The sequence below is a fragment of the Canis lupus genome, chromosome 11 (genome assembly GCF_003254725.2).
Source record: "Canis lupus dingo isolate Sandy chromosome 11, ASM325472v2, whole genome shotgun sequence".
NCBI classification, from domain to species: Eukaryota; Metazoa; Chordata; class Mammalia; order Carnivora; family Canidae; genus Canis; species Canis lupus.
The window spans coordinates 65,683,095-65,707,064 of record NC_064253.1 but is presented as its reverse complement, the minus strand read 5'-3'; the positions used below and the strand labels follow the sequence as shown (position 1 = coordinate 65,707,064).

Here is a 23,970-nt window from a genome sequence, read left to right as displayed (position 1 = left end):
AAAAAAAAAGTTCTGAGGACCCAGTGTATAACATGATGAATATAGTTGATAACACCGTATTGTATAATTAAAGTTTGCTAGTAGAACTTAAGTGTTCCCATCAAAAAAAGGTAAGTATGTAAAGTTTAGGATGTGTGACTTAACTCTATGGAGGGGGGATCATTTCACAATGTATATCGAATCATCACTTTGTATGCTTTAAATGTCTTACAATTTTGTCGATTTTACCTCTATAAAGCTGAAAAAAAAGAGGTGAAATTTTGTGATGTGAACTATATCTCAGTAAATCTGTTATAAAAAATTAAGAAATACGGGATCCCTGGGTGGCGCAGTGGTTTGGCGCCTGCCTTTGGCCCAGGGCGCGATCCTGGAGACCCGGGATCGAATCCCACGTCGGGCGCCCTGCATGGAGCCTGCTTCTCCCTCTGCCTGTGTCTCTGCCCCTCTCTCTCTGTGACTATCATGAATAAGAAATACATGTAACCGCAAAGAACATTGTATGAAGGCACCTATCATTTAAAGGAACTTTTATTGACAGCACAGGGGGAAAAAAGCACAACTGCTTTCCTTCAAAGGGTACCAAGGACACCTACAAAGATTTGGGAGGTGGAGGCATCAGATACTCTGCAAGTGGGGAAAAAATTGCAGAGCTAAAAAGACAGCGCTTGAAAATATGTGTAAAAAGCAGTTTGGCCCACAATGGCACTCCTACCCTTCCCTCCATTACCCCCCACAGAAAACTGAAATAGTCTTTCACCAAGTGGAACCTGAGAGGTTAACTTGGGTCCCCTTGGCCTGGAGGAAGGCGGAAATGAGGTGTCAGGTTGAAAACAGGTTAAGTGGAAGTCTGTATAAGGTGGGGTGAACTCCAACTCCCATCCTGCCATGACGCTTTCTTCCACCTCATCCACGACAGCCACGTATATAGGCCCTGGCAGATGAGCTCCCTCTCTGGAAAACTACAGATCCTTCTGGAGAAATTACACTGCTCCAAGGATAAATGACAGACACTGACCTTTGGGGTCCTCAAAGTGAACTCAGTGAACACCCAATCATCCTGTGAAGCCCACAAGTTAACGTGCTGCTCCCATGTTCTCAGGCTTCTAACCCAGAGACCCTGGACTTCCAGGTGGAAACACTGATCAACAGACTTTGGATTGCCTCCCTTAGGAATAGAAGGTATGTGGGGTGGAGGGGAGGGGGTGGTGGAAGGAAAGGACAGAGTGATTAGAAGTTGTGGCTGGAGCAATCCATGCTCACAATGAGGGGGAACCCAATTCTGGCCAGTGGAAGAAGAGAAAAGGGATTTCTAAGCCACATTCCCAGTTTCTTGGTTAGAGCATTCTTAGCACCATAATCATCTTTTCACAGTGCCTCTAGGCACAGTTAGCTAAGAAATACCTAATTGTCCCATTTGCTAAATAGGCCCAAACGATAGGAGTTGGGGCTTTGCCCATTAGCGATAGCTGTGTTTTCCTAAAATTTAAAATGTCCTAGGAAAACTCTCTACAGTAACCTGGGACACGTTGGCACCCAGTGGGGACCCACGGTTCTAAGCTGTTTCCAGGTTAGTGTTTAAGTAAAATTTACATTGTAAAATGCTATCGTTCTTCTTTCTTTGCCTCTGAGGCCTCCAGATGGCATACCTACAAAAATGTTGGAATGCAACAAAATGCAGGAATGCAACAAAATGCAGGAAGCCTGTCTGGGAAATTAACTGTTACTCAGTTAAGCCCCCTTTGATCTGTTGGGCTCCCTGGCTAGCAGCACTGCTTACTCTGACTCTGTGTTGTCCAATGTGGCAGCTACATAAGGCTGCTGAGAACCGCAGGCATGAAGGGTGCCGCATTTTGAGATATAAAAAACAGAAGCAGAGTCAACATTTTCCCATTCAACACAACTTTATTGTTTTCATAGAACTACAATTCACTTTAACTGTTGCATCGCATAGGATGTTGCTGTACTGTAATGCTTGTACAGGAACGTGCATTAGTTCTAGTATTACAGATAAACACTTCACCAATCTAGGCAGTATCAACAGATTGATTTGGTTCAGATGATTTTCTTCTATGCACTGAGATAACATCACGATGTGTTTACTTGGATATTTTATGTGGTTAGCACAAGTTCAAGTATACCAAGGTAGACAGCACAAGTTACAGTGATACCTATGCAAATCATAATCATCAACTGAGATGCTATTTTAATTATAATTATTTTCTAGATTAAAAAAGTACGGGAAAATATTTAAATTTTAAACGAAGGCATATTACTGAGGCAGAATTCAGTTCACTACAGAAGCCAGTACTACAACTAGTACAATCAAGAGAAAAGGGGGTGGGGGTAGAGTGCACATTCGATGATGAATGGCGATTGCAACTTACTGCAGGCACAGCAAAATGAAAAAGCTGTTTGTTGTATACAAAAGTGTTCAATACTGTAGACAATATTTAAGACAACAGCTAGTATTTGTCATTTTCAGCAACGATCTAGTTAGTTCGATAAGTATTCTAACAGTCAAAAAAACCCACAAAACGGTCACATGAAATGAGTAATTTCCATAAAAAAAAAAAGTTTAACAGCATTGCTGAGCTTGTAAATTTGGCCAACTCTACAATACTTGAATTCTTGAACACACACATACAAAGAATCTTAGGCGGAGAGATGATGAAATTATCATTTTAGTTATGGTAATTTCGTTAGAAAATTATAAGACTTGAAGACATTTACAAAAATCGAACTTTTCAATTAACCCTCTAAACAATGTTGTTCACAGAATACAAGAAATTTCTAATACTAATAAAGATTAATTGACTCACAAATTGAAAAGTTGCAAGTATTTACTTTTAGATGAGTCACATAAGACAGTTCCCATTGAAAATTTTGGTACATTCTGTCTCAAAGAACATCCAAATTTATGAAGAAATGTCAATTCATTGCCTAAAAACTCAAACTCATGACAGGTGTTTTTGACATTTTCTCATCTGTTGGAAGAATTTCAGCTAGACATAGAAAAATTAGTTTCTATGATGAGACTCCAACTATGTTGTCAAAAGACCAAAAGTACTGGAATTTTAAAGCAAGAGAATGATGTTTCCCTCATTCTTTTGTTTCACTGTCTGGTAACTATTGAAAATATTTGTGTTCGGTTTTCTAAAGCAGACTCTAGAAAGAGTCATGAATACAGATGTTAAAATTCTTCAGTATGTATGTGCAAATGCTATAAAATATTCATTGCCAGGTTAGGGAACTGGTGAAGAGAATATTTTTTAGTGATCTTGTGTTTTTACTAATGTTCCTTGGTTGAGTTATAAAAGAATTTTTACAAAGATTCCCTGTACTAGAAATTCCAATTCAAAAAAAAAAAATTCCAATTCAAGGTTTTCTTAAAACAAAGGAATGCCTGCCATATATTCAAAAACCAAAGACAAAAAGTGGCAGAGCAAGAATTCTCCTTAACATAACACTGCATATGAATATGCTAATTTTGAAGCTCCTTAGAACAGGAAAAACTTGTACCTACTTAGGTGAAATACTTTAGTTAAAACAAATATTTCATGATACAAATAAAAAATGACAATTGTACATATTTTTCTAACATTGGGTCAATATACAAATTTTAAATGTAATCAGCAGCATCTTACATAAGTTAGCTACAAAAAATAAAACAAGACAAATGAAAGTACTGGTTTGTTGATATGGATAAATTTAGTTTTGTTTCCATTTTATGCACTACTTTATGCCAAATTTGCTGTTAATAATACTGAGATGATATAAGAGTTAGTGAATTTACTTGAACAAACAGTTTTCTAAATGATATGCTTTTGCTTCAAAATCAATTCTTCTAATAAGAAAGATGAACTGTTTTGTCAATGTGGATGCAAGTATCAGAGTAAAGTAATTCCTTTGAATTACTTTGGTAATTTGGTCCAGTTACTGGAAAACTTTAAGCATATTTAGAATAACAAGATATGTTTGGAAGAACCATGTGAACCTACTTTTAAACACTAAGTTTTATAAATCTAAATATGGATCAAGTAATTCAGTGTATGAACTGCTACAACTTTTATAAAACACACACTGGGTTTTGAAGACAATGCAAAACATAACATAAAATGCCTCATGAAATAATAATGATAATTATTTCACAATTTTTACACTGGTTAAAATATGTTGAAATAATATTTTGTCTCTCTTGGGTAAAATAAAATGTATTGTTAACTTCATCTGCTTTGCTTTTTAAAAGTAGCTACTAGAAAATCTGAAATTACGTATGTGGCTCACAGTATGCTCCTTGGATAGTGCTGCAGTAATGAAAACACCTAAACACCTTCCAGTCAGCTTTTTAGAGCCGTCTTCTTTTTTTTTTTTTTTTTTAATTTTTATTTATTTATGATAGTCACACAGAGAGAGAGAGGGAGGCAGAGACACAGGCAGAGGGAGAAGCAGGCTCCATGCACCGGGAGCCCGATGTGGGATTCGATCCCGGGTCTCCAGGATCGTGCCCTGGGCCAAAGGCAGGCGCCAAACCGCTGCGCCACCCAGGGATCCCTAGAGCCGTCTTCTTAAAAGTGAACAAAGATTGCCAGAAATTTGAGGAAAGCCTCCAATGTGAAAGAGAGAAAACAGGTGAAAAACAACTCAAAGGAAAGACAGATAATGCAGGGAGCAGAAAAACATGGAAAGACACTATATTAGCATCCACAGAGGGAAAAAAAAAATCACCCATGAAGAGGAAAAAAAAAATCACCCATGAAATAAAAGAGATTATAAAAAGAGAACAGAGAATCAGAAAATACACTTAGAATTACTGTGATAACAACAATAAAACATTTAGTAGTAGAGTCAGGGGATAAAACTGAAAAGATTTTCCAGAAAGCAAGATAAATTCCAAAGACATGGAGGAAGTGATGTCGGGGAAGATGGGGGAGTAAGTAGCGCCAGGAATCCATCTCTCCAGCTAGACAACAGTTGTACTGGAAGCAGGTGTCTATCTAGTGATTACTCTGGAGTCAGAGTTCTAGATCCCAACGGAGACCCTGACTGATCAGCGGTAGAGGTCAGCCTCCAGGACGCCAGGAGCCACCCAGCCTCTACTGGCGCCCAGATGAAGCCCACGGCCCTAGTTTACTTGCTGGAGCTTAGGGTAGGAATTAAAGCCTTTGCCTCGGGATCCCTGGGTGGCTCAGTGGTTTAGCGCCACCTTCAGCCCAGGGCTTGATCCTGGAAACCCGGGATCAAGTCCCACGTCGGGATCCCTGCATGGAGCCTGCTTCTCCCTCTGCCTGTGTCTCTGCCTCTCTCTCTGTGTCTTTCATAAATAAAATAAAATAAAATAAAATAAAATAAAATAAAACCTTTGCCTCTAAGCGCTGGAGTTCTGGGTTCTGACTGGGGGTGGCTGCTTCGGATCATGAAGGAAGAGCAGACACAGAAGGCAGCCGCCACTCTTCCCACCCCCACCCGCTGAAATAGCTTCCAGAGGATTTAAGGGACAGCACCTGGTTTTTTGGACAATGATTAAAAAAAAAAAAAAATCACGTATGGGAGAATTTAGAAAACCACAGCCTCTGCCCAGGGAAATGGAGCTGGAAAAATTTAAGCATTCGCCACAGACTGCTCCCCAGCACAGAGGCACCCTAGAAATCAAAAAGACCATAAACTCTGAATAGAGGGAAAGCCTCATCTCCAGAGCTACCAAACTAGAAGATTCAAATGTCAAGTTTTCAATGAAGAGAATCACAAGGCGTACGAAGAAACAGAAAAGTTAAGGCCCAGCCAAAGGAATAAAGCCAACCAAGCGAGAATGCAGCTGGGGAAGCCCAGGGGTCACACGTGCTCAACAAAACCTTCAAACCAAGGGTCTTGGAGAGGCTTCGAGAGCGAAAGGAAGCTTCTGGTGAGGCGGGCGGATCAAGTGAGAAAATGAAGATACTTGGAAGCAGAAGAAACCAGGGGCCACGCGCCCGCTCATCGCGGCTGCAGAGCGGCGGCTCTTCTTGGCGGGCCTCACAGACTAGCACGTCTCGGGCACCGCCGGCCCCAGGCCCCGAGGAGAGGCACCGGCGCTCTCCAACCCGCAGCGCCGACCCTAGGACCGAGCGAGTCCGGCAGGCAGATCCCACGCACCTTCTCAGCGTGGAAAATACTTCGCTAGGGGTTCCCGACTTCCTGCGCGGCAGACCGACTCGGGGGGCGGGGCGGCGGGGGCGCCCCGCGAGGGCCCGGGTTTGGGGGAAGCTTCCTTGGGGCAGGCCTTTGGGGACGTCCACGCCGCCACCTGAAGGAGACCCCTCAGCGCGCCGCACGGCGGACCACAGGTTTCTGACGGCGGATTTTCAAGACCTTCAAATGTTTCATCAAGCGGCTCCTCCACGTCAGAGGAACAGCTCGGAGGAAGACACGGAACAAAAACAACGGAAGCAGAGGTCTCTCAGGTAGCGTCCCTCTCAGGTAGCGCGTACACATATGCTCGCACACGCGCTCACGGGTAGCGTCTCAGGTAGCGTCCCTCTCAGGTAGCGTGTGCACACACGCACCCACGCATGCGCGCTCACAGGTCGTGTCTCAGCGTCCCTCTCAGGTACCGCGTACACATATGCTCGCGCACGCGCTCACAGGTAGCGTCCCTCTCTGGCAGCACATGCACACACGCACGCGTGCTCACAGGCAGCGTCCCTCTCAGGTAGCGCGTGCACACACAACCTCCAGCGGCTCTCCGCCGCCCGGGGAATCACACACACACACTCGTCAGAAGGGCCGGCCCGGGGGACCCGACCAGCGGCGGGAAGGCGGGCAGCGGACCCCTACCCCCAGGCTTCAGGCTGTGCCCGGGCGCTCCACGAGGGGAGAGGTTTCCCCTCCCGGCAGCACCGACCAGGCCCGGGCCGGGGGGGTGGGGGGGGGACTAGCTGCCACCCCCCCGGGACTCGCAGCCCGCCCGCGCTCCACACGCCGGCCTCACGCCCAGCCTGCGCGTCTACAGCGTGGCCCGCCGTCCTGCACCACCAAGCGTTAATGCGGCCGGGGGAGCATTTGCAAAAACGGAGCGAGGCAGATCTGGCGTCATTGTGCTTCAGCTACTGTGCGTGTGGTGTTTTGTTTTTTTTTTTTTCAAACGCACAAGTTGAAGGTTTGTGGCAACCTTGTGTTGGGCAAGTCCGTTGGCATCATTTTCCCCAACAGCATCTGCTCCCTTTATGGGTCACGTTTTGGGAATTCTCACAGTATTTTAAGCTTTTCAGCCACCACGCCACCTGCCACGGTGTCCTGTGATCTGGGAGCCTTGACGCTACGACTAGCGCTTTGGGGCACCACCAAGAACACTCGTGGAAGACAGTGAGCTTAACTGATAAATGTGCACGTTCTGACTCTCCACCGACACCCCCACCCCGCCTCCAGGTCTCGCTCCCGCCCCTCGGGCGTCCTTATTCCCGGAGAAACAACAATACTGAAAGGAGGCCAGTTCCTAACCCGACAATGGCCCCCCCAGTGTTCAAGTGAAAGGAAGAGTCACACATGTCTCACTTTAAATCCAAAACCCAAATCGATCCGTCTTCGGAAGGAAGGCAGGTCAAAAGCTGACGGGCCAAAGGCTAGGCTTCTCGAGTCAGCCAGCCAAGTCGTGAACGCAAAACGAAACGTTTCCGAAGAAAATTAAAAGTGCTGCTCCAATGAACACACGAATGCTAAGAAAGCAAGACACCCCTGCTGGTGATAGGGAGAAAGTCTGGAGAGAAGATCAAACCGATCATTACAGTCCCTTTATGCCAAAGCCTCATCCAGAGTGAGGCCCTAACTCTCCTGAATTCTGTGAAGGCGGAGAGATGTGAGGAAGCTGTGACGAAAAATTCGAAGATTGCAGGGGTTGGTTCGTTGAAATTTAAGGAAAGAAGGCACCTTCGTAACGTAAAACACTAAAGCAACCAGTGCTGATGTAGAAGCTGCAAATTACCCAGCAGATCTAGTTACTTAGTGAAGGTGGCTGCACCAAACAACAGATTTTCAGTGTAGACAGAAGAGCCTTATAAGAAAACGTCATCTAGGACTTTCCTAACCAGAGAGACGCCAGCGCCTGGCCTCAAAGGAAAGGCTCTTGCTGGGGACTAATGCGCTTGGTGACTTTGAAGTTGCAACCAAAGCTAACTTACCACTCTGAAAACCCCCGGGCCCTCAAGGCTTGTGCCAAATCTTCTCTGCTTGTGCTCTACACTTGGAGCAAAACCTGGATGACAACACATCTGTTTACAACATGGTTTTTACTAAATTTCATGAGCCCGCTATTGAGACCTACTGCTCAAAAAAAAAAAAAAAAAATTCCTTTCAAAATATTACTGCTCACAGTAATTTACCTGGTCACCCAAGGGCTCTGATGAAGATGAACGAGACTGGTTTTCGTCACTGGTATCCAACTCTGCAGCCCCTGCATCAAGGACTGATTTCAACTTCTACGTTGTCTAAGAAATACATTTTGTAAGGCTATAGCTGCCATAGACAGTGATTCGTCTACGGGATCTAGGGGAAGTAAGCGGAAAACCTTCTGGAAAAGAGTCTCCATTTTAGATGCCAGTAACATCTGTGAAGAAGTGAAAACAGGGACTCTTGCTATTTTATACCACTAAGAGTAGCCGAGATGGTGGAAATAACCCAAATGTCTGCTGATGGATGAATGAATGAATGATGGTATATGCATACAATGAATACTATTCAGCCTTAAAAAGGGAATGAAATTCTGACTTTAAGTGAAAGAAGCCAGACGTAAAAAGGACAAATATATTCAATGATTCCATTCATATGAGGTACCTAGAATATTCAAGTTCAGAGAAAGAGAAAGAATAGTCGTCTCCAGGGGTGGGGGGCAGGACAGCATGAGGGCTTAGTGTTTAATGAGTTTTAGTTTGGGATGACAGAAAGTTCTGGAGATACACAGTAGGGATGATCACACAACATGAATATACTTCAGGCCACAGAGTTGGAATCCCAAAAGAGTTAAAATGTACATTTTATGTATGTTTTACCACATTAAAAATGAATTCACAAATAAGTAAAATAAAAGTAGATTCACTGACAGGAGAAGCTTTATCTTGTCCTGTGACCTGAAAGAAGTTTCTTCAGTAGAAACTCATTAAGAAGAAACATTTTTAAAAGCAAGGTCTTCATTTTAAAGTAGAATGTGCTAAAGGGCTGATTTTAACATCTGTCAATGTACATACACGGTATTAAGTCAAATACTGGTTAATACAAACAATTCTGTAAGGGATCAAAAGAAGTTTAGAATCTCTTGATGATCTGATAGGATATAAAAAATGAATTTAAGTACTTAGGTGATGGCCCACATCAAATATCCTTTTGGCAAGCATACATAAGCAGTTATTGAGCTTTTGATAAATATCGTGAAGCCGGGTTTGAGGATGCTCTCCTGTGGCTAGTACTTAGAGAGTTTACTGGAGAAAGGACTTTTACATAGAATAAAAAAAATACGACACGAAAAGATTCTCCACATTATTAGCCATCAGGGAAATGCAAATTAAAACCAGAAAGAGATACCATTTCAACCCTTGGGACACTAATGAGAAAGACAATATAACAAGGGCTGGTAAGGATGCAGAGAAACTGGACTCAGGGCTTTAGTACCCTTTTCATTTAGAAATCATTCAGACTCTGCCAATGAAATTCTCAAGAAATAATCCTCTAATGTCTGCACACTGTATTCCTCTGAGGTCTAATTTCACAAAGAAAACTTAACTGAAAAGTCACTCTGTAGGATTTTTTAACGTTCTTCTCCTGAATTTTACTTATTATCAACGGAGTCTCTTTAGATTTCAAGATATGTATTTCCCAGATTATAGGGGATCATACAGCGCTGTTCAGAATGAAAAACGATGTACTCACTTGGAAAACAATTTGGCAATTTCTTAAAAAGTTAAACAAAAACTTACCATAAGAGCCAGCCACTCAGGCGTCTACCTAAGAAAAATGAAGATGTGTCTACAGAAAGACTTACACGTCAATGTTCAAAGCAGCATTATTTTTAACAGCCAAAAACTGTAAACAACCCAAATGTCCTTCAACTGGTGAATGGACAAGATATGGTGTACCCCTAAAATAGGGTATCATTTAATAATAAAAATAAAGGACTGATTTGCTACAACACACATTTAGAAAATACATAAACGAAAAACAAAAGACCACATACGATCCCATTTGTATAAAATGTCCAGAAAAGGCAACTCTACAGAGACAAGAGTGTAAACTGGTGAGTGGTTGCCTGAGACTAGGTGTGGGAATGGGGATCTTACTGAGGTGGTAAAATGTTCCGAAAATGGATTATGGTGATGACTGTATAACTCAGTGGATCTGCCAACAGTCACTGAATTGTACACTTGAAATGACTTTTATAGGTAATTTACACCCAGATAAACTTGTTAAGGAAAACCCCTATGTTCCAGATACCCAACTGATACTGGTATAAAACATCCTCTTATGAATGCTGGAGGATGTAATCAGTAAACATCATGGAACATGCCTCAAGAATTTTACACATTTCTCTCTATAAATTGTATCTTTTTGGGAAAAAACCCACCAGGGTTTATATACGCTCAGAAAAAAACATAGACCAGGATGAAGGATTCTCATAAGCCACATTCCTTTCATGGCTAGAATGTCTCTGGTTGGTCCGTTTAGCAGTAACTACGCAGATCTGTTTACCACACAGCAGTGTCTGAACCACAAGCTTTTGGATGGGGGGTGAGGGTTGGGGAGTTGGGGTATTGGGAAGAAACCAAAAGCATTATCCAGAGGTAGCATCACAAACCTATTAAATCACAGCAAATATTGCTGAGTCTCCGATCAGCATTAAGGATCTCTTCCCTTCCATAAGCCCCAAGTTCTCTGTTTTCCTTCTCATTTATCTAGGAGCGCCCTCAAGTTTCAACTTTAGGAACTTTTTGGTACCATATTGTATGGTGCCTCCAGAACCCAAAGACTTGAGATCTAAACCTGACTCAGGGTTTTCATTCCTTTTTCAGTCAGAAAAAGTATTCACACCCGACCAATGGGATTCAGAAGAAATAATCCACAAATATCTGCTCACTCTCTTTTTCAGGTCTACTTTCACAACAAAACATTTAACTGACAAAGTAATTTTGTGGGATTTGTACAGTCTTCTGATTTTTACTATCAATGGAGTCTCCTTAGACCTTAGACTGCATACTCTCCAGATGGCAGGAGATCATAGTATCAGGTTTCCGAAATGGGGCAAGTCAGGTCCTATAAATTAGAGAACTAGGCCAGTAGAAGAGTGGATTAGATTCCCTGTGTAAAGGTAGCAGCTGCTACCCCAAACCAGCTGACTACTCCACTAAAAATATGGGCCAGGGGTGTCAGCCCTTATAATTTTTCAAGGCAAGCCTTTTTTTTTTGGTATGAAATCTCCTAATTTTTAAGTAGTGACAACTAGTTACGCACACACACACACCCCTTACCATGCAGACCAACCAACACATATCCAACGGCCCAGTCTTAACTTGTGAGCTTTGTCACCATACACGTTTCCACTCCGATTACGGGGGGGCTGTGCTTGGGATACGCAAACTCTTAAAAAAATAGAATTCTATTTTGTAAAAGATAATCCATCCAGAATAGCTCTGTTTTCAGCACCCGTTTCCTCCCACCCGCCCCCCTCCCCAGCCCCCAACCTACTTTCCCAGGACTGGTACCCTCATGGCTGAGATGGCTCCAATATGTGTCCTCTAGATTCCTAATCCCCTCAGTCACAGCCCAGAGGGAAAAACAGGTTGGGGGACTTTGTCCAGTGAGAACATTCCCTGAAGACACACCCGTGTGAGCTCCTCCGACTCCTTCCTGTTGATATTCTGGGATTCCAGCATCAGGCATTCAGAGTATACTGCATTCTCACTAAGCTAGAAGTCCAGAATCTTAAATGAGTACTTTCCTACTAGAGAAACTTGAAACTTCCAATGAACCAAACGTGTTTAGCTTATTCCCACAGCTTCATAGGGGATCAGAGGTAAACTTAGAAATCGTGAGCCCCACCCCCTTCATTCCACCAGTAAAGAAACTCAAACTTAGAAACGTCAAATGATGTGCCCAAGGTTATATAGTGAGTTGGCTGGCAGACTGGGGACAGAACCCAGAACCCAGGTTAGGACTCGGGCCCAGTTCTTGCTAGAAGCAAGGATTATATGAAGAAGACCCCTTCTCCAGAAGTAGAGGTTCTTGGGTGGGTCCTGTGAGCCTCCTCTTGCTTTTTAAATTTGCATTTGGCCTTTCAGAATCATTGCACATCTCATCCTGCTTTCTTCATTTTCCACATGACTTTACCAACCTTAATTATGATCTGCTGAAGAGTGGTGAATGGCAGAAAGTGTTTTTCACCAGCTGCCAACCCATCAAAGTTGTAGCTACTAATCGACGCTGTGGTAGTTTGCACCCCAGGGTTTTAATAAGGGACCATTTGATGAGATTCCACCCCCACCCCACCCCCCACTTTCCTGTATTTCTAGAATTACTCTCCAGAATGAAATCCCCGATGTCTGATGAGGCCTGAGTTACTCTTAAATGTCTTTTCACATTCATTACATTCATACTCTCTCCTCCCAGTGTGGATTTTGAGGTGTTCTACAAGGATCGAGCTCCGGCTGAAGCTTGCTCCACAGTAGCTACATTCATAGGGCTTCTCTCCGGTGTGAATACGGTGGTGCTCATTAAGCGATGAACTCTGACTGAAGGATTTCCCACATTCTTTACATTTGTAAGGTTTTACGCCAGTATGAATTCTCTGATGCCGACTGAGGAGTGAGTGCGTAGGGAAGGCTTTCTCACACTGGTTACACTTGTAGGGCTTTTCTCCCGAATGAAGTCTCTGGTGATAAATGACGGATGTAAAATGGCTAAAGGTCATCCCGCAGTCGTTACACAAGTAGGGTTTTTCTCCAGTGTGGATCCTCTGATGTCGAGTAAGGCAAGAATTCTGTCTGAAGGCTTTTCCACACTCCCCACATTTATAGGGTTTCTCTCCAGTATGAATCCTCTGGTGTTTGGAAAGGGACGAGCTGTGACTGAAGGATTTCCCACAGTTGTTACACGTGTAGGGTTTTTCTCCAGTATGAATTCGCTGATGTTGGATAAGAGATGAACTGTCACTGAAGGGTCTCCCACATTCTTTACATTTATAGGGTTTTTCTCCAGTATGAACTCTCTGGTGTTTGATGAGGTGGGCACTCAGGGTGAAAGCTTTTCCACAGTCATCACATTTGTAGGGTTTCTCTCCACTATGAGTTCTGTGATGTGGCGTGAGGGATGAACTGTCACTGAAAGCTTTTCCACACTCATTGCACATGTAGGGTTTCTCCCCTGTGTGAATTCTCCGGTGTTTGGTCAGTGAGGCACTATAGCCGAAGGCTTTTCCGCATTTACTGCATTTATGGGTTTTCTCTCCCATCTCAGCTCCCTCATCTTTATCTGAGGTTGTTTCTCGATTTAAAATTTTCCAACATTTTTCACACATAGAGGACTTTTTTTTCTTAAAGGATGAGCTGTGTGTAAAGGCTATCCCACAGTTAGTGCACTTCCGGGCCTTCCCTGCAAAATGTACTTTCTGATGTTTCTGATGTTTCTGATGTTCGGTGAGGGATGAAGAGTGACCTAAGACTTTCCTGCCTTCATTACATTTCCGTGGCTTTTCTCCAGTGTGTTCTTTGCGGTTCAGAATAAGGTCTGAGTGAAAACTAAAGGGCTTCTTGCCTTCATTATACCTCCGAGATTTCTTCCTTAAGTAGACTCTCAGATGTTTAATTATGTCCGAGGTTTGCCTGAAATTACTTCCAAAGGGGCTCTTTTCTGGGTCAAATTCCTCACCCTTACTGCCTCTCCCATGAGATTTCTTTTGTGTGACTGCGAGTTGTGAATATTCCTTACTACCATGCTTCCGGGACTCTCCCATGGAGCCATAATTACCACTCATTAAGCATCTTTCTATTATTTTATCTAAAGTCGATTCATCCAGAAGAACATCTTGATTTCGAAAGGATTCCTTCAATTCACCTGTAGGTTCACACTCTAAAAGAAATAACAAATAGAATGTGTTCTGTTTGCAATAAAGGAAGCTGTCCTATTTGGGACTCAGACAGGAAGAGAGACAGCAAGGACTATGAATTATATGAATATGGCTTGGGTGGTTTTCAGAATCTTATGAAACAGAGAAAGAAAAAGTAATACAGAGAAACGAGGTATAGTGGTTAAGAAAAATATTGGGGAGAGGCGCCTGGGTGGTTCAGTGGTTGAGTGTCTGCCTTTGGCTCAGGTTTTAATCCTGGGGTCAAATCCCACATTAGGCTTCTTGTGGGAAGCCTGCTTCTCTCTCTCTGCCTATGTCTCTGCCTCTGTCTCTCTCATTAATAATAATCTTAAAAAAAAGAAAAATATTGGGGAAAACGAAAAGTTAATGCCTTACAGTTAGATTAAAATGCAAGTTCTCACCTTCCTTTCAAATTTCTGCAATAGGTTCATTCTTGCTCTCTCTAGATCCAATCTATTCTCTTTCCAAATAAAAATGACAGTGCAAATGTTTATTGAATCCAGGCCCCATATCAACCACTGTATTTGTATTTTCCCTTAATCTTCCTAACAGGGGATCCTTGGGTGGCGCAGCGGTTTGGCGCCTGCCTTTGGCCCAGGGCGTGATCCTGGAGACCCGGGATCGAGTCCCACATCGGGCTCCCGGTGCATGGAGCCTGCTTCTCCCTCTGCCTGTGTCTCTGCCTCTCTCTCTCTCTCTCTCTGTAACTATCTAAATAAAAATTAAAAAAAAAAAAATCTTCCTAACAACCCTATAAAGTAGGTCCTGATATCATCCCTGTTTTGTGGATGTGACAACCAGGCACACAGAGTGTAAATAGCTTGTCCAAAGTCACATGTATTGTAAGCGACAGAGCCAGATTTTTAATCTAGTCTGACAACAAAGCCCCTACTTTTGATCGCTATACCACACTGCTTTTCAAAGCAGCCTAACAGCACCAAGTTTACAGAAGATGTTCCTCACCTCACAGACATATAGCATTGCATACACTAGACTTTCAAAGGTTACCACGGTCTGGCCCTATCAACCTTATGGATACACTCTATTCAAGCATCCATTCACTGTCCCTACCACACTACAGTGTTTTTAATCCTATTCTTTCAGTGTCTGCTCTACCTCAAATGCAATCCCATAGCACCTTCACAAACACAAACACCTAGGGCCTCAGGTTCAAATCCTAACCTTCTCTACTACCATACTCTATTTACACTCTTCTCAGAACTCTGAACTCACTTAACAACCACATCATTCATCTTGGCTCTTCATCATGAGATCACACCATCACTGTCACAAAACTATTTTTTAAAGAGTTAACTATGAAACCCAAAATTCAATTCCCCAGAAATTAACCATTATTAAAAATTCGGTGCATTTTTAAAAGATTTATTTATTTGAGAAAGAACATGCGCATGCATGAGCAGAGGGGAGGGGCAGACAGAGAAGTCCTCAAGCAGACTTTGAGTGTGGAGCCCAATAAAGGGCTCAATCTCCTGACCTCGAGATCATGACCTCAGTACAGTTGCTTTAAATGTGTATTTCGTTGTTGACCAGTGACTTAGAACTTTTATTTCAAGATTACAGCAATTTTAGTTTTGTCAGTTATTTTTGTCAGCTATCTGCTCAAGGTCTTCACCCATTTTTTTAATAGACTGCGCTCCTTACCGTTTTGCTTAAGTATTTTATAAATTATAGCTACCGATTCTGCTTTGTCTGTCAAGAGCTTCTTCTCCAGTCTGCTGTAAATAATTCTGTATTTATTTATTTATTTTAAAGATTTACTTATTTTTTAAGATTTTATTTATTTATTCATGAGAGACACGGAGAGAGAGGCAGAGACACAGGCAGAAGGAGAAGTAGGCTCCTTGTAGGGAGCCCGATGTGGGACTTGATACCAGGACCCTGGGTCACAACCTGAGCCTAACGAAGGCAGGTGCTCAACTGCTGAGCCACCCAGATGTCCCTGTAAATAATTTTTTAAACAAGTTGTACATCTACATGATGCTTCTAGGAAAGAGGGGCACATATTTATACTGAAAACAGCCAACAGGTTGACTTTGGTTAAGATGGAATAGAGTGAAGTGAAATTACTGATTTTTTTCTTTAAAATTAAAAAAAATAGTAAGGTATTGATATATAAGCAATAATTTATTTTTTAAACATAAATTTTAATATGCTTATTGTTAAATTTTAAGATAAAAGATGAAGAAAAAATATAATCCTTCAAAGATAACCAGGGTTAACATTAATGTTGAGACATTAAAAAAACAATCTCTATGTATATTGAGATATATACATGCATATATAAATTGTTTTCCTTTTAACAAAAATGAGATCACACTCTCCATGCTGTCTGCTGGACGAATTGCCACTTATCCTTCAAGATTCAACTTATGTGTTAATTAAGCCATCGCTCCTGCATTTCCCACTGCCCCACATACAGGTGTTAGTATAGCACACATCCCACGAACACCTTGTGTTTTAGTATCTGTATGCTGGCATCCACAGAAACACGCTTCTCAGGTCTCCAACTCTGGGGTGCTCACATAACGGCCCCAGGAGCTGCTCTCTGATGCCCACCCCAGGATTCACGCCAAGGCCACTTTCCCACAGGCTGCTCCCAGTCAATGGCAAGTAGAGTAGGAACCCTTGGGCAGGCCCATTTCTGTGAGACACAGAACTCCTGATGGGCCACTCCTCATGGGCCACTCCGGCTGGGGAACTTTTCTTTGGCCTTGCCAAAATTTTCTTAAACCGCGCATCAGTCTAAGATGCTTCCTCCCCAACCTTCCTTCCTTTCCTATCTCATTCACAGGTGTGTTATACCCACATTATATTCTGAGAGCCCTCCCCATTTCATTCATGGCAAGTCTCCCCCAGAAGTCCCTGGTAGAGCTAATCATGCCTTGGCATCTACTTCTCAGAGGACTAAACTAATGGTCTCTCCACTAAAATGAATATTCCAGGAAGCAAGGGGGTATATCCTAATCACCTTCCTGTTTTAGCATCTAGCCCACCCGGCATTTCAAAAGCTTCTCATAAACAATTTTGGTGAAGCAACTATTTTAATTTGTCTGCTTTTCACCAACTCACCTGATCTGGGGCCTTTTGAAACTTCTTTTTCCAGCAGCCACGGCAGTTCAACCCACTTAAACTGGGAAATCAAATCTAATTTGGAAACTGGAAAGCCTGCTCAGAGAAAAGAATAAAAAATAACTGTTTCTGCACAGGGCAAAGGTGGTCCAGCATTCACACACAGCCTCCGGCTCCCCAAGAGAAGATGCTATCAAATATAGACATCAATCCTGGTATATGAGGAGGAACTGGGGAAGGTGTGCCCTGCATGACAGCACAGCGATACTCAACACTTCCAGCTTAATGAAGCAGAAACTCTTTTTTGGAGAAAACACTGCAGAAAAGTACATTTTCAGAACCCACTTTTAGGATTAGTCATATTATCCCTGCATACCTAGTCAATACAGTTAATAGCACTCATCTTTCAGTAATAGTGGATGAAAAGATACACAGTTTATACATTAGATCATTAAGAGACAGCTTTACCCAGAAACTCTAGGTTCTTCAAGTTCTCCAGTAGCACTTCCTTATAGAGCTCCTTCTGAAAAGGCTCCAGCCTCCTCCACTCTCCTCTGGAAAAGTTCACTGCCACATCCTTGAATGTCACAGATTCCTAACAGTCACAAGAAATACAGTCTTTCAGCACTGGATGAACATCCGCAGGTTCCAGGGATTAGGAACTGGACATATTTTGGGAAGCCATTATCAGTCTACTAGGGAGGTATGAATTTCTATCGCGAACAAGATTTTCTTTTTCGGGGCACCTAGGTGGCTCAGTCCGTTAAAAGCGTCTGTTTTTGGCTCAGGTCATGATCCCAGGGTTCTGGAACTGAGCTCTGGGTTGGGCTCCCTGCTCAGTGGGGTGCCTGCTTCTCCTTCTCCTTTGCCACTCATGCATGCATATGCACACTAATAAATAAAATCTTAAAAAAAAAGAATTTTGGGGGACGCCTGGGTGGCTCAGTGGTTGAGCACCTGCCTTTGGCCTGGGGTGTGATCCCAGGGTCCCTGGAGAGAGTCCCACATCGGGCTCCCTGTGGGGAGCCTGTTTCTCCCTCTGCCTGTGTCTCTGCTTCTGTGTATCTCATGAATAAATAAATAAAATCTTTTTTTTTTTTTTTTTTTTTTTTTTATGATAGTCACAGAGAGAGAAAGGGAGAGAGGCAGAGACATAGGCAGAGGGAGAGGCAGGCTCCATGCACCGGGAGCCTGATGTGGGATTCGATCCTGGGTCTCCAGGATCGTGCCCTGGGCCAAAGGCAGGCGCCAAACCGCTGCGCCACCCAGGGATCCCAATAAATAAAATCTTTAAAGAAAATAAAAATACTTTTTTCTGATTTGTAATTCATCGATTACAAATTATTCTAATTGATTTGTAACCAGCCCCTTTTCTCAACTACCGTGAGTTTTAGTAGTTGTTCAGTTGATTCTCAGAGGTTTTCCAAACAGACCATTTATCTGCAAATAACACACATTTGTCTCTTACATACCAATACTTACCTCATTTCCTTCTCATCTTACTGCATCGGCTTTCAAAAGCTCATCAACTGCAGCATGATTAGACATCTTTATCTTTACAGGCATTGTGAGAGCTGCTTTTTATTTTTCCAATACCGTTCAGCTAGGGATTTTTTTATTATATTAAGGAAATAAAATTCTATTCTCACTTGACTAATTTTATCAAGAATAACTGTAGAATTTTAATAAATTTTTTGTTTTTCTTAGAATCAGACGTATGACAAATTCTGGGAAGTGAAGTAAAACACCATCTGAAGAATGAGCTCAAAGAATGTGAAGAATGTGAAGGAAACTGTCTTCATTATTCTAGTATCTTTATACCACTCCGTAGGAGCTCAGTAGGAGCTCAGTTAAGTATTCGCTTAAGAATGAAAACCAGTGAAAGGAAGCTTACCGGGGACTCAGTTCTCCGAAGGACAGAAACCATTTTATTTTCTTCAGGGTTCTCCTCTTGGGAAATAACAGACTCTTGAGACACTGGATCTGGGAAGGGGAAAAGAACACTCTAGTCTTTCAAATGCATTCCTCAGACTAGAAATTCTTATACATGTCTCTCTGGAGAAAAAGTACAGAAGAAACAAAAATTTGTTCCCACTCTTTCTAAAACTGAGATAGATTTAAAAAATAAATAAATAAATAAATAAAATAAAACTGAGATAAAAGCCACAGATACACTTTTTTAAAAATCCAAGCTTCTCCCCTACTCTATAAAATACCCTTTCAATTCCTAAGCTCACCATAAGTGATTTCATTCAATCCACACACCTACAGTTTTAATGTGTTTAATTTACAGGATGGTTTTTAAAATATTCAAAGGATGTACTAAGGTAAAACAGCATATTTGCTTTATGAGTTCATTTGTTTTCTTCCTAGGCCTAGCATAATGCCTTGCAGAGAACTGCTTATTGAATGGAAGCACCAAGCTGGTCTCAGGAACAGACTTCTCTTCTGAGGTCACCAGCAGTTGCCTAAAGACAAAAATGAGGAATCTGAACATACCAATAAATGACATACCCTGAGATGTCAACAGCTCTTCTTCCAATAATGATAAAGTACTTTTTAAATCATCCTTTACTGTCTTATGAAAAGAATTCTAGGCAAGCTTATTAGACAACCAACAGAAATTAAGAAGCAAAATTATGTAATCAGAGAGAAAGAAGGGACTCTTAAGGAAATTGTTCTTACCGAATGCTAAAGCAATCAATTCACGAACTTCTTTATTGCAAAGCCTTCCACAGAGAGGCTCTAATTTTGGAGAAGCACCATGTTGCAAGGACAGACAAGTCAGAGAAGTCAGGAAACCCAAATGTTGAACATACCGATTAGCTATGTGACCACAATTTAACTCTGTGGAGGTAAATGCATTTCCCCACCTTGGAACTTTTTGCAGAATACAAACTATCCCACATATGTATTGAGAACTTTATGGTAACTCGCTACACACATTTGGAACATCTATAGCATATTAGAGGGAGTTTAACAAAGTTGACCACATGCCCCTAAAGGGCTATCAACCCTACAAGTCTTTTTATCAATATTTTTCAATGATATGTTACAACTCAGTTTATATCCTATACATTTGTATATGTATAATAATGTAATCTAAAAAATACAAGTGAAAAAAATTCAAGTGAACTATTCCTCCTCTAATGCTGTGGAACTGCACTATTCAATAGGGTAGCCGATCACCACATATGGCTATTTAAGATTCAATTTCTTATTTGCCCTAGTCACAAAGTGCAAAATAGTGCAGAACCATTTCCATCATCACAAATATGGGCACCCCAATCTAGAAACTTGCTCCTGCCCACTGGAGGCAGAAGTTGAGGCCTGGAGTGGTTGATATGCTTGTGACTCCAAATAATTTCAGATGATCTCCTTCTCTCCTGTGTTCTAAGAATCCCTCTTACTCAAGACAGAAAGGAAAGAAATTAGGATTATACCTTATCATGTTTAACCCTCACAAGAAACTAAGCAGATTGGAACCCCATTTCACCAGGTTAAAAAAAAAAATAAAGGTTCTGAAAAGTTACATAGCTTGCCCTAGATTACACAGTAAGAGGCGGGGCTTATCCTATGCCATTCCCAACCCCAAACTCAGACTCATTTTCAGCAATCAACTGCTTTCTTTGGGGGAGTTTCCTTTCACACCTTGAGGCGATCTCTCCCTTAGTCCTGCCATCTATAAATCTCACCTTCCTTCTCTTCAAGCATTTGGGTCAAATCCTCTATTAGGGTCACCACCTTCTCACTATTCTCAGGATGTTGTGACTTTACCCAAATCCTGATCTCCCCAGGCAAAATGGTCAGGAACTGCTCAAACACCAAAAGCTCTAGAATCTGTTCTTTCGTGTGGATGTCTGGTCTCAGCCACTGAATGCAGAGATCCCAGAGCTGATTTAGGGCTTTTCTGGGTCCAGCCACTTCTGAGTAACAGAACCACCTGAATCTCTGTCTGAAAGTCTCTGGGTCAGCACTGTCTCCTCTCGGAATAGCTTCTTGATCCCCAGGAGTTTCCATCCCTAGGACCTTATTTGGTTCACTTGAGACCAGAGTCTGAGGATCTGGAGAGATGGTGGTCATCTTATTCAAGGGTACTACAGCTTGCAGTGTGTATCAGCAGCAGGAATCCAATCCCCGTAGACTCTAGTTGAATACCAGGACAGTCCACCAACAGGCACTAGAGACAGCAAAATATCAAAGGCTCCAAGCATTCATTCAGCTTCTGGTTTTGCAGAAACTGTCAAAAAAAATAGGAGATGTTAGGTAAGTAAAACAAATTATTACTCCTAAAAACATTGTTGTTGGTTTGGTTCAGATATGTATCAACATACCCAGAGGCCTAGAACAACCCTGCCCAACCTCTACATTAAAAGGAATAATTTTCTTTTGTAGGTGAAAAGCTGAGGAGTTATTTATGGGTAACTAAAGATACCCTCCAAGAAAAATTTCTCCAGACTAAATACTCCTCATAAGCAAAAGGCATGAGAAAAGGGTCACTGCTCCAAGAGAATCCAGTCCCAAATTTATTCAACTGCTCCTGACATACCACAGTGAAGAGCCACACATTTCCCACCCAGGTGCCCAACTCAGAAGCCTGATTTCATATTTGCCCCTCAAATTTCTCACATAATCAATAACCAAGTTCTGGCAGTTTTATTTCCTAAGAACCTGTCCATTCACTTCATCCACCTAAGCACAGGTTTCTTCAATCCAGTCTCACACTGCAGCCTAAGGATTCTTTCTAACATGCAAAACTGGGTCCTATCACTCCCCATCAGTCCCAAGGTAAAATTCAAATGCAAAGGCCATGCTTGATGATCTAGAGACCCTGCTCAGAGGAACCTCACCCCTTGAGCTCTAGCTGCCTCTGAGGGATGCCACAGTCATAAAGAAGTCTCTCTCCAATCCCACACACCCTCCACCCCTTCCATCCTCTGCACTGAGCGGTTCCCTCTCCTTGGAACCTGCCTTCTTCCCCTCTCCTACCAAACTCTCCCTCATCTTTCAGAACTTGACTCCTTTCAACCGTCACCTCTTGTACAAAGCTTCCTCTGATCCCCCAGTGCTCTTCTGCACAGAGCCTAGGCTGTGTTACACGCGTTCTTCCACTCTGCAAATAACTGAACATCAGGACACTGTGGGCACACGCGGGGGCCGATGAGGCAGGGTCCCCACCCGCAGAGGGCACGCAGGAAGGGACCGTACAACCTGAGATGTGCTACAGTGCGGCAGGTGAAAGCACACTCTCCACCTCCTGCGACTATTATACCCGTAACTGCCCACCTCCCAGCAGCACACAGCCCGGCACACAAGCATGCATGACGTCACTTATTCCTTCGCCAAACGTTAGGCGCCCACCACGTACCTGGCGCCGCGCTGAGCACCTGGGGCTGCGCGGGGGCTGAGACCTGCTCCCGGTCTCCAGGGAGCCTACCAGGGAGGCTCCGCGGAAAATGTGACGCAGGTGGAGAGTTCTCAAGGGAGGGGGGCGCCGAAGACGTTTCGGTTATCACGCCGGGAGAGGAGGGGGCGACTGTACCTACCCAGTGGGGGCAGCCGGGGATGCTGCTCAACACCCTGCACTCACCGCGGGGCTGCACCCACCTGCACCCACATCAAGGCATTTTCCCGCCCAAAACGTCCGCGGACCCAACTCGCCGGACCGTAGGCGCAGGGAGGGGATGGAGAAAAGCTCCGTCATTCAGGACCCTGCCCACCTCCCCGCGGAGGCTGCGGCCCCGGGTGCACGGTGAGCTCGCCCGGCTCCCTGCGCGCCCCCCCGCCCGCCCCCCGGGAGCGCCCCGGGGCCGCGCGACCTGGCCGAGGCCCCCACACCAGGGGCCCCGGACGACCGCTACCTGCATCCGCACCCGCAGTCAGGACCAACGCCACCGCAATGAGCTTCTAGAAACTGGTCCTGCAGGAGCTGCGCGCGCAAGCCGGCGGGGGGGGGGCGGGGAGGGGGCACTGCGCCTGCGCCAGGGCGCAGAACTACGACTCCCGGAATGCGTTCGTCCCGCTCGGCGAGAGTCCTGGGTTTTCCATAGGCTCCCACCTGGCCGGCTGCGCATGGTCAGTGGGGAAGGGTGGTGGGCTCGGCCGCAGAATTCTTGCTGCGCCAGAGGCCTAGAGGCCCGGAGCCGGCTCAGGTTCTCAGATGTGCGATGCTGGGTTTCCTTGGTAACCTCAAACCATCCCCCTCCCTCCTCTCCCTGCCCTTTCCTGGAATCCAGCCTGGAAAACCCCACTGCAGAAGACCAGGGATGCATTCTATGCAAGCCATAACGAATGCCGCCACTTTGAATTTGAACACATACTAATTTTGTAACTTTTACACCTGCCACCATGGTCCAAGACCCCATCCTGCCTCCCCTGGATGCAACATTGCAATAGCCTATTGAGTGCACTTTTTTCTTTTATTTTTTTACACTGCCAACTGGAGAGACAGTTAAAAACGTAAAAACAAATTATGTCCGTCTTTTGCTTAAAACCCTGCAAAGGCTTCCCATTCCCCTCAGAGAAAAACCCGAATTTAAGCAGTGGCAAAGCTTGATAGAATCTGGTCATCCGCAACCTGCCTCGCATCTTCCTGGACCTAACTGATTCAGTCACAATGGTCTGTTTGCTCTCCCTCTCCTTCCGACCTCCCGGCATTTCTGGCTACATGCTCCTCCCGGGATAGCCATATGGCTCCCTCTCCCTGCCTTCCGGATCTTCTCCATGAAGCTCTCCCACCACACTGCTTAAATTGGAACTGCACCCCTCTCTACTCCTGTTTC

At 43.6% G+C, this 23,970-nt stretch overlaps 1 protein-coding gene across 4 annotated transcripts; it reads right to left on the bottom strand.

Moving 5' to 3' along the window:
* Nucleotides 1-1,882: 1,882 nt before the first annotated feature.
* On the bottom strand, nucleotides 1,883-23,182 carry ZNF483 (zinc finger protein 483). Of its 4 annotated transcripts, none has more exons than XM_025432401.3 (6): nucleotides 23,050-23,182; nucleotides 20,884-21,428; nucleotides 19,083-19,171; nucleotides 17,657-17,783; nucleotides 17,189-17,284; nucleotides 1,883-14,079 (listed from the first exon to the last, which is right to left on the bottom strand). In XM_025432401.3, exons 2-6 carry the CDS (start codon nucleotides 21,269-21,271, stop codon nucleotides 12,527-12,529), a joined length of 2,253 nt encoding a protein of 750 aa, XP_025288186.3. In that variant the 5' UTR covers nucleotides 21,272-21,428; nucleotides 23,050-23,182; the 3' UTR covers nucleotides 1,883-12,526. The 4 variants fall into 4 exon arrangements, with proteins under 4 accessions (XP_025288186.3, XP_025288187.3, XP_025288188.3 ...); XM_025432402.3 differs by having other exon boundaries at nucleotides 23,062-23,120; XM_025432403.3 differs by lacking the exon at nucleotides 23,050-23,182 and adding an exon at nucleotides 22,557-22,901.
* Between the last annotated feature and the right edge of the window lie 788 nt (nucleotides 23,183-23,970).